Source organism: Mustela lutreola, chromosome 2 (assembly GCF_030435805.1).
Source record: "Mustela lutreola isolate mMusLut2 chromosome 2, mMusLut2.pri, whole genome shotgun sequence".
Taxonomy (NCBI): Eukaryota; Metazoa; Chordata; class Mammalia; order Carnivora; family Mustelidae; genus Mustela; species Mustela lutreola.
In genome coordinates, this window is record NC_081291.1 from 83,726,267 (window position 1) to 83,741,052 (window position 14,786).

The 14,786-nt window shown below is 37.9% G+C and overlaps 1 protein-coding gene across 1 annotated transcript in view; it reads right to left on the bottom strand.

The window, feature by feature from the left end:
* The window catches only part of NR1D2 (nuclear receptor subfamily 1 group D member 2), a 29,387-nt gene that overhangs the window by 9,134 nt on the left and 5,467 nt on the right, over window positions 1–14,786 (bottom strand). The window contains exons 2-7 of the mRNA XM_059162486.1: window positions 11,153–11,419; window positions 10,200–10,288; window positions 7,911–8,055; window positions 4,846–5,465; window positions 2,962–3,147; window positions 780–990 (exon numbers count right to left, since the gene is read on the bottom strand). Coding sequence (XP_059018469.1) covers window positions 780–990; window positions 2,962–3,147; window positions 4,846–5,465; window positions 7,911–8,055; window positions 10,200–10,288; window positions 11,153–11,419 — 1,518 coding nt within the window. The remainder of the gene's footprint in view (window positions 1–779; window positions 991–2,961; window positions 3,148–4,845; window positions 5,466–7,910; window positions 8,056–10,199; window positions 10,289–11,152; window positions 11,420–14,786) is intronic.

Genomic DNA, 14,786 nt, shown 5'->3' on the forward strand with positions numbered 1-14,786 from the left:
CTAAAAATGGCTGGTACTTACTTATATATCCCCAGGAAAGTCAGTGTTTCAATTTCCCATTTGCTATTATCTTAATAGCTATTATCTAAATTGAAATACTTTGCTCAGAAATAATATAATTTAAATGCAAGGTGGCAGGGAAACTGGAAAACATCATCAGTGACTCATATAAATAAACATTAAGTGTGAGGACTCAAAAATCTTGGTCACTCATTCAAACAGAAACGAAGTACCTATTCTGTGCCAGACCCCAGGTTGGCTCACATGGTACAATCCTTTCCTTCCACAAGGAAACTGAGACCCAAAAGAATAGAATTATTTATGCAAATCACACAGAAAATTCAGTGGCAAAGCTAGGTAAAAGCCTACTCGTAATTCACCAAGTTTTGGAACAGACCTCACTAATGTACCTTGATAATTTTAACATTCTCAAGTAATACACACTTTAATTAAAACTTAAATTCGTATCAGAACCACCTATGTTCCCAAAGTTAAATCCACAAAAGCAACAATTTAGAGTTGTAAAAATTACAGGCAAAAGTTAAAGACTAAGACTTGTGGTCAATTTGAGGCCTATATCTAAACATCATTTTATTATCATACAGCACTTTTGAATTTTTGCTATCTGATTTCTCAAAAACAACAGATTATTCATGCACTTTAGCATCTGCCTCAGGCTCTCTTGCCATATAGACAGCTTGCTGGAACATAGTTCCATCTTCTTTCCACTTGGTTACTTATATTCTGGATGTAGCACAATTTTGCACCAGCCTGCTTACCTGCAGATACCAGGACAACAGCTGTAAACAAACTCATCTCTTCATCACTAAGTTGGAGGGCATTTAGCTTCTCACTAAATTCAAACATAGAGTTTAGCAGATCCCCTGCTCCCATTGAGTGTAAATCATCAACACTGTATTTCTTCCCACTTAAAAAGGTGACCGTACGCTCCTTTGCATCAAACAATGATGCAAACCGTACCATTAAAACCTGGAAAAAGAAAAATGTATTTGAAGGAGTTCAGTACTAATACTAAGAAATAATTCAGTATTCAAGCCAGTTAAGAAACATCCTACATATAAAAGAAAGTTGTAAAAGAAAAATTGAGTTTATTTTTACCCAGAACCATTTCCTTAAGGCAAATTCTCTACCAAAGCAATAAATATCTGTGGAGTGAACATCAGAAAAATTCCAGCCACTAGTGGCAAAAATACTTGAGTCCTATGATATTCTGCAACTCTATTAATAAAGATTCTGAAATGCAAATATAAAATTAAAGCAGGCATTAATGCCAAGAAATATGAAACTAGGCCTTGGCCAAAGGCATTAAAGAAACTCTTTAAGCTACCAAGTATATCACATGGTCTCTAAATCCTAAGTAAAAAGAGCAGTATTTCAATGCAACAACACTTAGAGACATCAAAACACCAAATAAAGCCAAGACAAATGCATGGATAAACCTAAATTAGACTATTTTAAGAAACCATAACCCAAAGAGACAATACACAAAGAAAACTATTACAGCAGAAGTGTTCCAGACACCGAGTTGTAATTCAAATCCAAACCAAATCAGCAACTACTTATCTATGGCACTCCCTCCCCTATAGTAAAGGGTAACACCTATGTCACATATTTCTTTCATAACCAAAGGAATACTGAACAAATAGCTCCCCTTTGCAATTTTCCCAAAGACTTGTTTTACTCAAGACAATCCAAAATAGTGTATTCTATGGCACTAACTAGAACACAGCAATCCCAAGTCATATCACAAGGGGGAAAGAACACAAGTCCTGGAGTCTGGGATTTGTGTTATGGTGCTGTGTTAGAAATGTATTGGTAATTTCAGAAAAATCTCTCCACCTCTGTGGGCCACAATTACTTAACCTCAAAAAATGAATGAACTGAACTTTGAACTTGATCACTGACACCCCTTTAAGATTCAGGTTTAAATCTTAACTCTAATGTTTTCCTTTACATTGAAAATCCTAACCTAACAGTTTTACTTCTAAATTATACCACAGCTATTTTGTTTATGAACATGGCTCCTTTTCCATTCTGGGCCAGGTCTCCTAAAAACAGAACATAAGGCCAAAGTTTACACGGAATGTGTACTACCATACATGAAAACAGGTTTGAGGAAAAAGGAAATGAGATGACAGGGATGACAGCAATTATCAGCAAATACCAGAGGATGCATTAATGAGCAGGCCGCCACTCAGTATCATTCACAACTGAGAGCTCAGTCTGTGGGACCAGCAGGGGAAAATGAAAATATATTCCCCAGATCCCGTCCCCCATGGATCAAAGAAGTGGACCACCAGACACCAACTTTCCACCCACCACCCTGCATTTCAGAATAATATTTAAGTGAGCTCTGAGCAAGTCCTGAGGCTCCTCACACTTCAGCAGCACTTAGAAGCCATAGGTGGGAGGCACCTAACATAGCACTTGTCCCACTCAAGTTGGCAAAAGCAGCTGTCCCCTAAGTCCAGGCAGAATACATCACAGCAAGGGAAGCCAGAGAAGAAAAGGTAGCAAGGATTCTGGATGAGATGAGGCCAAGAAAGTCCACGGTAACACAGAAGACACATCTCACATAACCCTGAAACATTCTACAATTTCCTAAAAGAGAAAACCACATTCTATTTACCCTTTGTACTCTATACTAGAACACCAATATAGAATTTCAGTGGGTGTCAAATGCTCTGCAGACCCTGCCTGAAGCCCATCCCTGGAAGTAAATACTACAACCTGGAGGAAATCTATATGCTGAGGATACAGAGAAGTTGTATTTCAAGCCTTAAGAAACTCTGGATTTGTCACATCTCTTGCCAAGATTCTGATATGGTTATTCTTTTGCTGGTAATTTTAGCCTCCGGACTATAAGCACTCATTTAGAAAAGAATGAAAATAAAATACTACACACACTGTGCATCGATATTCTAGATAAATAAAACCTACCTCAAAAGTCCCAGCCTTCAAAAGGTTGACCTGGTCATGCTGAGAGAGATCTCTGAATCCAGGAATACGCTTTGCAAATTCCACCACTTCTTTCACTGCTGGAGTGAAGCTCATTGAAAATTCTTCCCAGATTTCATGCCCAGATTTATGAGGATCCACATATGGAGACTTACTCATTGGACAAACCTAGCATGCACAAAACAGAAAAACTATTAAATTATGAGAGATGGTAAAGAAACTTCGAGAGTAGCATCTCAAATCATTGGAAACCCCAATGTGAAAATAACTCTCACACACAGGTAAAATCTACTAATAATAATACTTTCTCTTCTTCTACTTGCCTCGTGTTAGAAAGCCTCGTGGCAACCTACTCTGACAGCAATTCGTGCATCACAAAAGAGGCGGCCTAAGCTATTTCAAAAACCTGGGTTTAAGAGTTTATTTTTTAGTACTGCTGCCACCTTATGCTGGTTTTATGATTTTCAAACAAATTCATACAAACTTTATTAGCAGTCCTATTCATTAGTCACGGTAGATATTATAATTACTATTTCTTAGAGGAAATGAGATTCTAAGAAGTTTAGTTAATTTCTCTAAATATAGCTAGAGTCACAGGCCTAGAACCCAATATTTAGTTAATATTTCAAAACTCACTTTTTTCCAAAAGGCACAATTACAGTATTATAATTTCAAGGAAGGAAAGATAGTGAGATGCCTCACTTTTCTAAAAAGGTCATTGACCATTTATTTCATAAACAGTGCTCTGACCACTGGCTTCCACTTGTTCAATTAGAGAATAATGATGGGAGATACAAGGGCACCTTCTGTATAAGGATTGGTGGGGAAAAAGTAGGAAGCCAAACAAGGTATAAGAACACTAGAAAGATGATGAACATTCACTGTATACTCTGTTAGTAAAATCAGCCTTTAAATTTTCACTAAATCCATAGGAGATGCAGGAATGGGATGATTCTATAACCATGGAGAATATCACAAAATGAGAATCTAAATGCTTGTAAATTTTTCCCTCCTTAAGGTAGCCATTAAGTCTAATATGATATAAGATCACCTTTCTGACCCATGCAATCGAATACTTGCAAGTGACAAGAAAAATCTAACAAAAAGAATTGGAGTAGTCTCAGCTATTTTGAAAATGAAAAAAAGAAGACTTTAATTACCTGGCTGTAGAAAATACCAAGCACTATCAAAGGACCTCATGGTTTATACTGGAAATGATGTGGTACTGCTGTTTTTTGATGAAAATTTGGCTGAATATAAACACTGTACTTTCATGTAGATTGTTGCAGTTGATTAAAAAAAAAACTTGAATAATATGAATAACATTAACTCATCTCATAAGACAAAGTCTGAGAAAATCCTTAGAAACTAGTGTATTAAATTATTTCTAAAATTCTCAAACAGTAAAATACCTAACCATGTTCTACATTCAAGGACCTTTTTGTACTATAATGGTTAAAGAACCCTCTCCATAGAAATTAAAGGATTACTAACTGTAGCAAGCTAAATGATCAGCCCTTTGAGAAAATCCCAAAGCTAGTAAGACAGTGATTAATCAGAATGCTTAAATTTTGAAAGGGATTTCAAAGAATCAATTCTACATGATCCATATTTTATTTAAAATCTTAATCCCAATCATAGTATCAATCAAATCACATGCTGTACCTAGTTCTGTGTGAAATTGGGTCAATCAACAAATGATGTTATCAGTATTTGACCTAAAATATCACACAATACTGATTCTGTAAGTCTCATGTTTTCTGATACCACCCCTGCCCCTGAAGTGTGTATACTCCCCACAAAGAAAAAAAACCTTCAAAAGCTTTCCTTGATGCAAGTTGAGTAAAAAAATTGATTTCACTATACCAGATGCATTCTCCCTCCAGTGTTGCACAGGTAACTATTCTTGTTCTCATTCTGAGAAAATCCATCTATCGAAACTCTATCACATACTCGTTGAGTATAAGCATTGGAGAAGTTCATACAATGTCCATTTGCAATACAAATGGCATGCCCATTTGGGTAATGCATTATGTTCCTCCCTTTGTACTGTCCATTGAGGTGCTGCTGGCTCTCACTACATGGAAAATGGCTGCTAAGCCCACTGCCACAATGGTCATGATTTAAATTATACTGCTCCATGCCCTTGGGAATCCGTTCTCTCTGAGGCTGCATGGTCTCTGCTGAGTTTTCTCGCTGCTCCTGATTATACAGAAAAGTATCCTTGTGCGCCCTGGTCACCATGCCAATCACTTCATCCTTTGCAAAATCAGAAGAGGGAGAAGAGCTTTTGATGTTTTCTTGTTCCAGCTGGGGCTTGGGTCGCAGCTGTTCCTGGGCTGGTAAGGCTGTCTGTTCATGATGTTCCAAAGTGTCATTCTGCAAATGACCACTGAACTGGCTGTTCATCATAGTCTTCATTGCACTCTGCATTTCAATTAGCATCCTCTGTTTTTCACGCTTAGGAATACGACCAAACCGCACAGCTATTAAAGAAAAAAATATTTAACGTCTATATTCTAAATTAGATCTGTTCATACAAACGACTAACACCAAATTACCTGTTAGCTATGGCCTCTAGTGATACAAATAAAAAATATCTGCATGTTTCTGACCCAAATTATTCTAAATTTGCTGGTTATATTTTTAATGTTACCAGAGGAAGTGGAAAGGAAAAAAATTTTTCATTTTTCTTCCAAAAAAGAACTAAGAGAAGATCTATGTCTTGGGTTTTTAGGAGCAAAACTTTAAAAATTTGAAATTAACTAATAAAAATCACAGTTTGAAGCAGATCGGCATTACTACGCAGCACCTATTAACAAGGCTGAAGGCTGTGTTCTTAAGAAGGCAAATGGGATTCAGCTACCCCCAGCCATTAATGTTAATGGAACCTAGTAGGTACAAGTAGTCCCTGAACATCTAACCTTTGTCAATTCATTTTTATAACCCTATTCTCAAACCCAACTATTAAATATCTGCTCTTGGGGTACCTGAGTGGCACAGTCATTAAGCATCTGCCTTCAGCTCAAGTCGTGATCCCAGAGTTCTGGGATCCCCACATCAGGATTCCCATATCAGGCTCCCTGCTCAGCGGGAGGCCTGCTTCTCCTCCCACTCCCCCTGCTTGGGTTCCCTCTCTCACTAGCTCGCTCTCTCTCCCCCCCCCCCAAATAAATAAATAATCTTTAAAAAAAAAAAAAAAAAAAAAGATTTGCTCTCTTCTTTTCCAGCTTTTTTAAAAGAGAAACTGTTTTTAAAAATTTTTTTTAATTAAAAAAAAAAAAATAGCCACTAGAAATGCAATTTTTGGAAAATTTGCTGGATTTTAAATAAAATCAATGGAACAAAAATTAAATCATTCATCTTCCCCTTTTTGGGGGTCACGTTTTAGAATGTGTTCTGTCTCCAACATTCTTATCCCTGAGGGACAGAAAAGAAAAGCTTTCTAATCTAATATTCATATGGAGATAATAAATACCCACCCAGCAAGAACTCCTTACTAATCTAATTGTAGCCTGTGACATTATTGCTATCATGGACAATTTTATCATGTTTCACTCTACCTCTACTCCCTCCTTCATAAATGACTGCCATTTCTGTTCTTTTGGGGAAATCACAATATCACCAACTTTGGATCAGTATTTCCAGTAATATTAAAAAAAAAATGTTCAGGCAAATGAAATCTAAAACATCAACTGCTGAAATCCATTACTCAAGAAGCTCTATTACAAACAGTATTTGTGTAATATATTTAGAGTAACTTAAGGGACTGATTAAGTGATGCTTCCCTAGATAAATATCAGGTTCATTCTTAGCAATTTTTAATTAATCCTACTAAACTAATCCCTCTGAAAACCTCATACTCTTCTGTAATGTTACTTAGAACTGAATGAGACCATCCAAAAGTGATTTTCGTAAGCATAATAGAAGAGTCAAATGTTCCAGTGATGTCATCCACAGAAAACACTAATAGTCCCACAAATTAACTTTTATTTTTTATGGGAATGGATCATGCCAGAATTTAGCAATCACCTCCACTCCAGACCCTACTGTTCCTTTCAGTTTTGTATCTTCTTTCAGTGTATTCAGAACCTATGCCCTAAAAGCACATTACTGTCTCAGTGCTAACAAAGTCACAGAGGTAATTCACATAGGAGAAATGGATTCCTCAGAAATGCTAAGAAATCAAGGAGAAAGAGCCAAGGATTCCTATATTTAAAAAAAAAAAAAAAAAGAGGGGTGCCTGGGTGGTTCAGTTAAGCCTCCAACTCTTGATTTCAGCTCAGGTCGTGATCTGCAGGTCGTGGGATCAAGCTCTGTGTTGGGCTCCACACTGGGCATGGAGCCTGCTTGAGATTCTCTTTCTCTCTCTCTCTCTCTCTCTCTCTCTCAAAAAAAAAAAAAAAAAAAAAAAAGAGAGAGAGAGAGAGAGAGAAAATGAATTCTGTTTTTAGGAAATAAAGTATTTATCATTATTAAAGGGGGGGAGGTTACAAGAAGTCCCAAAGAGAGCCAAAAGCTGTTTTTCCAGGGTGATAACACTAAAATTTAACTTTAAAGAATTTAGCATCCTACAAGGCATCAAAATGTGTTTTCTAGGGCGCCTGGGTGGCTCAGTGGGTTAAGCCGCTGCCTTCGGCTCAGGTCATGATCTCAGGGTCCTGGGATCGAGTCCCGCATCGGGCTCTCTGCTCAGCAGGGAGCCTGCTTCCTCCTCTCTCTCTCTCTGCCTGCCTCTCTGCCTACTCATGATCTGTCTGTCAAATAAATAAATAAAATCTTTAAAAAAAAAAAATGTGTTTTCTAAAATACATTTCACTCTAAGCACAAGAAGGCCACTGGTAAGTTGCCTATAGGTCTGGTTTATGCTAAGGAATAAAAGCCTAGTTCCATATGTTTTAAGAAGAGTACTCGTTAAAGTGGGAACATACCATCTCTCGACATTCCAACAGACAGACACTTTTTGAAGCGACACTGCTGACATCTGTTTCTATTCATTCTCATTATAGAACAGTTTTCATTCTTCAGGCACTTCTTGTACTGAATGTTTTGCTGAATGCTTCTCCGAAAGAAACCCTAAGAACAAAGGAAGCCATTTAAAAACATCCAGATGAAATCCTTGTAAGCACTCCCCCCACAACTATCGAGTATTTTACTAGCTACCTAGAAGTAATTCTGGCTTAGAATACAGGGATACATAACACTGACAAACAGAATTTAACTGGATTCTTACTGTTATTAGTAAGCACCTATGCCTACTAGCCAACCAAAACTCTCCTTCCCCTTCTTCCCTTTGGAGAATCTTGGAGCTTGCCAAGCACCTCTTCACCACATTTTACCCTATTACTGGCCTCTGCCTGAAGCCACATTTTCCAGTCCAAACTTTAATCACACACAAATTCTAAAACTCTTGAAATATGAATGATTTTTAAAGAGCTGACAGAGAAATGTATTCCATAGCTGTAATTCCCTCACTAGAACCAGGACTCCATCAGAAGAGCTTGGTCTTTCCCAGATCATTACCTGCTAATACCAGCAAGGTCTACTTGCATGTGCCAGATGTTCCTGGCTACTTGTAAGCAACAGGTACATGTGACACCACACACCCACAGAGCTGCTAGTGATCCCAGCCTGATGGCTACAAATAACTGCCTTTACTACACTAACAATTTAAGAATATGTTCTGGGGGCACCTGGGTAGCTCAGTGGGTTAAGCCTCTGCCTTTGGCTCAGGTCATGATCTCAGGGTCCTGGGATCAAGCCCCACACCAGGCTCTCTCCTCAGCAGGGAGCCTGAGCTTCTCACTCTCTCTCTGACTGCCTCTCTGCCTACTTGTGGTGTCTCTCTCTCTCTCTCTCTCTGTCAAATAAGTAAATAAAATCCTTAAAAAAAAAAAAAAGTATGTTCTGTGATGGGTCTTCAAAGAGCTCCAGCTCCATGGTCTCAGGAAGAACACAGAAATCAAGAACACAGCTACCAAACTTTCAAGTTGCAGTTTCCTTTAATATCATAACTAACCACACATTTCAAGAATCTGTATAATTTTGAAATACAACATTTTAAAATTTTATTATTGCAACGTTATATGTGGACACTAAAATATCTGAACTAGACTCCTCTCTAAGAGGCTATAGAACAATTAGGTGTATATATCAAGGACACACAATTAGAATCCTTTGCTTGTGCTTTTTTTTGTTTGTTTCTTTAGCAATACAGTGAAAATGACGCCTGCTCTACAGTTACTTCACATTTTTATTTAAAAAAAAAAAAGAAAAGAAAAGAAAGACTAAACAGTATATAGAGAATTTTTTTAAACAGTGGAAAAGTACTAGTTCTGTATTGAATACTGACTAGTCTTGTGAAGTGACCCAGCCATTAAGAGCTACAAAATTCACAATTTATTCAGGCCTACCACAAAATTCACAATTTATTCAGGGCTACCCTAGAAAATATTTCTTCTTCCATCACGTATATTCTTCATCTTGCTCACCCATCTTATCTTGCCAAACTGGCTTTCAGTCAGAAAACAGCAAGAGCGAATGTCTTGATGATATTAATTTCTGATGCTCAGTACAAACAGTTGTGTCAGATTTTTAAAAAAGAGACAGAGATTCCCTGGATGTAAGTAGGAGGTATAGACTATCTCACTTGGAATTAGCTGACCCCCCACCTAAGAAACAGTCAACAAACCTTAAAAATAAAATGAGGTTTCTCAAGTGTTCAATTTATATTCAAGATTCTTTTACTCATTTGGCATTACTTCTGAAGATCTACATTTTTACAAGTATGTGGGAATTATTCCCAGCTCCTAATACCTGATATATCAGAATGTCAACATATCCGAGGAGACCTATTCAAAGTTTGGTTTAAACTAAGCCAACAAGGCAGCAGTGCCTTGTCTGTTTTGCTCCCTGCTATTTCCCCACTACCTGGAATAGTGCCTAATGCATTAATGAATAAGCATCTGTGCACTTGGTTTCATACCATAATTAAGTTTGAGCAAGATAGCAAATTGATTTTGATCAAAATCTTAAAAGAAAAAAAAATACTTTAACTGTATTAAAAATACATTTTTCAAAACAAGTTACCTTTATATACTACATAAAATATTTAAAACTTTAAGAGTAGCTGTTAACTTCTCTCATCCTCCCAGGTAATCAATTATGGAAACTGGCCAAGGCTAACTCCAATTTCTTTAATCCCAGAACCAGTAGCTTACCTTACAGCCTTCACAAGCATGAACTCCATAGTGGAATCCTGACGCCACATCCCCACAGACTTTACACAGTAGAACCATGCCACTAAATTCTAAGACACAAACAGACATAAAAGTATAAAGCTGGAAGAAAAACTTCAACTGTTTGTTTTCTTTCCAACTAATTCCAATTTATTTTATTCAACTTGTAAGTACTTTCGAAAGATATCAATCTACTTTAACAATGCAAAGAAAAATCTTTACACCAAATTAACAAATCCAAAGAAATCTTAATTTTCTTTTAAACACAGTTTATGGGACTGCCAAATACATCTCTGAGAGCCTGATGATTTTAAACATACACTGAAATTCTATGACTCTAGAGTTACTTTACACCATATATATGCAACCAGAATTAAAAACAGTTCTCCTCAGACAGAAGAGTCAATTGACAGAGGTGTGAACACGTCTCCACAGGCTGCTGCTATACAATACACAATTCAATTCACCTAACAGGCACCATTCCTCCCCTGTATCAGCCCATCTTACCTCCACATTCACTTAGGGGTCCAAATTCCACCACTCATTTAGTTAACCCAACGCTGCTTTATTTTCTAATCCCCAATGTTCCTAGCTCCAACTTCATGAAAGCAAACCCCTTCCCATAACAAGTACTCTGTTCTAGAAACCAGATTCAGTACGCAGAGTTCAGAAGAAAGGCAACTGTGAAAATGTGGTAGCAGGGGATACCCTAGAGGAAACACGGTCAGGCACAGTGCAGGTCACATTTCTTGCTTTGTGGCAAGAACCAATCTGACAACCCCCAGGCTGTAACTTTTAAAATCATCGCTGTTTCTTACCTAACTACTAAACTATGATTACCCAAAATGGGGTGAAATGACACCCAAATGAAAAACTGATAAAATAAACCCCACCTGCATTAATGGCACCAACCTTTGAAAATTAAAGTAACTTACTCGTCACTCCACTATGACTCTTTGTCATCCCAGGTGCACTCGATTTGCTTGTTTTCATAGAACAATCTATTCGATCATTCTTCAGGATGCCTTCAATATTGGAGAGATCACCATTTTTGGGATTACCATTGTTATCAGAATTTGAGCTATTTGGAGAAGATGGAACAGAGGAGGAGGAGGACTGGAAACTGTTCTCAGAACCCTCACTGTGACAAGAGGCAGGGCTAGAGGCTGAGCTTGAAGAACTGATATAGGCGATCACACCTCCTAGAAAAAGGAAGAATTCACATAATTAGATACATGCCAATATATGTTTTCTATTTTTCCAAATCTTAACAGTAAAGTCACTAACTTTAGAAACAGGTTGCTGACTAATTATCCACTTACCCTAAAAGAAGAAAATAACTTACTTCCTTATTTCCTATTTTTCCTGCTTCCACAAGGCTCGAAGCACAGATCATTTCCATGGATTCAAAAAATAAGAAGGTTCTCACTGGCTTAATTATTCTGAGCATACAAAGATCCAAACCTAAAGCTTTTCCTTCCCTGGGTTTTTTTGGGGGTTTTTTGTTTGTTTGTTTGTTTTTACCTAAAAGGAATGAGAAACTTTCCTGACTGACTACAGAGCTTAGAGTAAGCAAACTGTTTTTGCCATGAAGAAGTCTGCTTCTGGTCCTCTCTCTGCCTCCTTCATTACAGTGACACAATCCTAGAAACAAAGAGTTTGTTTGCCTCCACCAGCACTTGGCTAAAACATAGGTTAACCAGGAACAGATGTAACATTTGGAACTCCAGATAATTTATGTCAAAATGGGGAATCTTTCATAGCAGCTGCTCCCCGAATCTTTCCTGAAAGATCCCTGAAAACTTCTGTGACTACCCACTAATCACCAGTTCTACGATCCCCCTTCTCCACCCACTTCCGCCACTGGCCTTGCAGACACACTTACCCGTAAACAGCTCTTAAAGAATCCAGACTCACCACCTGTTTTCTGACTTGCTATTTACAGTAAATTGTTAAAAGAGGCTGAAAGAATGCATGCTCTAAGAGAATAACATTAAGGCTGACACTAGTTCTTTCTCCATAGAGCTACTCTTAAAACACTACTCAGGACCTCACCAATATAACCTCCACAACCCTACTAAAAACTGGTCTTGGCCTCTTTAAGAGACTATAAACCTCCCAGGTTAAGAAATAGTATTTAAAAGAATATAATTTCAAACATCTTCCCTCGAAGACATAAAATGCTGCAAGAGTTATCCCATAGCCAAATACATTATTTTTCCAAATACAGGCCAAACAACTAACTCTCAACTTTTCTGCCAAGATCTACTGTGGTTTCTTTTCCTCTTTCTTCTATCATCAACAAACATTTACAGGCCTTTTCAATGTGATACAAAGGTAAAATTATCTCTCTCACTGTCCTGAGTTCTTGTTTAAATCTACAATTTACCTGTTTCCATCTCTTTCTCACTAGACAATAAGCACCTAAGTGCACAGTGTCTCCTAATTTTCTATACATGCTTTACAAGTAATAAGCCTGCCATAAATATTTTTAAGACCTACTTCCCTGCCTTTGTGAAGCCCACATTTAATTACACAAACACATCCCAAATATCATAAAACATTGCTAGGAAGTCACAAAACAGGGCATTTCTGAAAACAATGTGGGTAACTATACAGAGTAGTAAGTGAAGAGTTCTCCACATTCCCTAAGTGATAACTGCAATTTAAGCATTCACTCTGAAATAAACTTCTCTGCTATTGAGAAATGATTCCCCAATCTTTTTTTAGATAAAAGCCACACTTCCCACACTTTATAAGTCAACACACATGCACACGCATGCACGTACACACACACACACACACACACACACACACACACAGCAAAATGCTAAGGCCAAAACAATTCCAAAGAACAGAAAGACACTTACACAGAAGAAAAAAAATGGGCAGAGGAATTTTAGGTCACTTTTAGTCTGTTGTGTTGAAATAAGGTACCAGACACGCATTTAAGTACCAACTATACAAATGAAGGATGGGAAATTCCTGAGAAGTAAAGTGAAACCATAACTCTCAGGGATTTTTGGTCACAACCTAAAATCGAAGTTAAAACAGCACTACCATGTCAAGAAAAATACAACAGTATTCATCATACACAAATATGCATAAATGCAACTAAATGTACCTGAATTCTGAAGACAAAAAATACAATGTGGAGAATTCCATCCACTTTTCCATTCATTAAGCATACACCTGTTATTAGCATCGAAGTTGGAGGTGTGACTCTGTCTTTCTAGACTAACCCACTTCCCAAATGTTCTCTTGGCATGTGCTTATCATCTTCCCAAAGCAAAACCAGAGCTTCATGATTAATATTAGACCTGTGTGCTCCCCACCTATAAACCAGTCATTCTCAAAGTGTGGTCCCTAGATCAAGAGCTTCAGCATCACCTGCAAATCTGTTAAAAATCTAAATTCTCAAGCCCCACTCCAGATCTACTGAATCAGAAACTTTTATCAACCTCTTGGTGAAACTGATACACAATAAAGTAGTTACACAGTAAAACCGGGACTGTCACAAGCCAATGTCTTTATCTGTGTTCAATGGAAGAAAATGTGACCAAGGGTAATTTTTTTAAGATTTTAATTATCTATTTGAGAGAGACAGAAACAGAGAGAGCATTGCGGGGGTGGGTGGGGAGAGGGAGGGAGGGAGGTGACCAGAGGGAGAGGTGACCAGAGGCTCCTTCCCTCTGAGAAGGGAGCCAGATGCTGGGCTTGATCACAGGACTCTGGGATCATGACCTGAGCCGAGGGTAGATAGATGCTCAACCGATGGAGCCACCCAGGCACCCCAGTGACCAAGGGTAATTTTGATAATAGGAATGTCATCTACTGCTGATTTTGAAAGCTCCTAAAACTCCAAACACAAGGAGGAAAAATTTCCTAAGTCTGAGTTTATTCTCATCATCCAGAGAAATTATGTAAAATATGTATCATAAGAACCACCTGGTACTTTTTGAAAGTACATGTTTTCAAGGCTCTACCCAGACTAGAGAAGGCCCCTTAGGAATGATCTTTTTTTTTTTTTAAGATTTTATTTATTTATTTGTCAGAGAGAGAGCGAGCGAGAGCGAGCACAGGCAGACAGAGTGGAAGGCAGAGTCAGAGGGAGAAGCAGGCTCCCTGCGGAGCAAGGAGCCCGATGTGGGACTCGATCCCAGGACACTGGGATCATGACCTGAGCCAAAGGCAGCTGCTTAACCAACTGAGCCACCCAGGCGTCCCAGGAATGATCATTTTTAATTTTTAACAAGTTCCCCAGGCAATTCTTTGCACACTGAAGTTTAAGAATAGCTACAATCACTGAATTAAAGCACAAACTGGTTCATAATTTTAAAAGTTGATGTTTTCATTGACATAACTGCCTGAATACCCTTAATATACTGTGAATCCAAAGATAAACAATTTAATTTGAAAGGCCAGCAAATGTCATGTTACCAGCTAAAACCACTGTGCCATCTGTTTTCATAAAATTTTAGAGATCTGAAGTTCACATTAGAAATTCCAGGTGTTAGCAAACTGCTACTTTTTTCACATGTCTACACACTCAGAATAGAATGCAAAGGA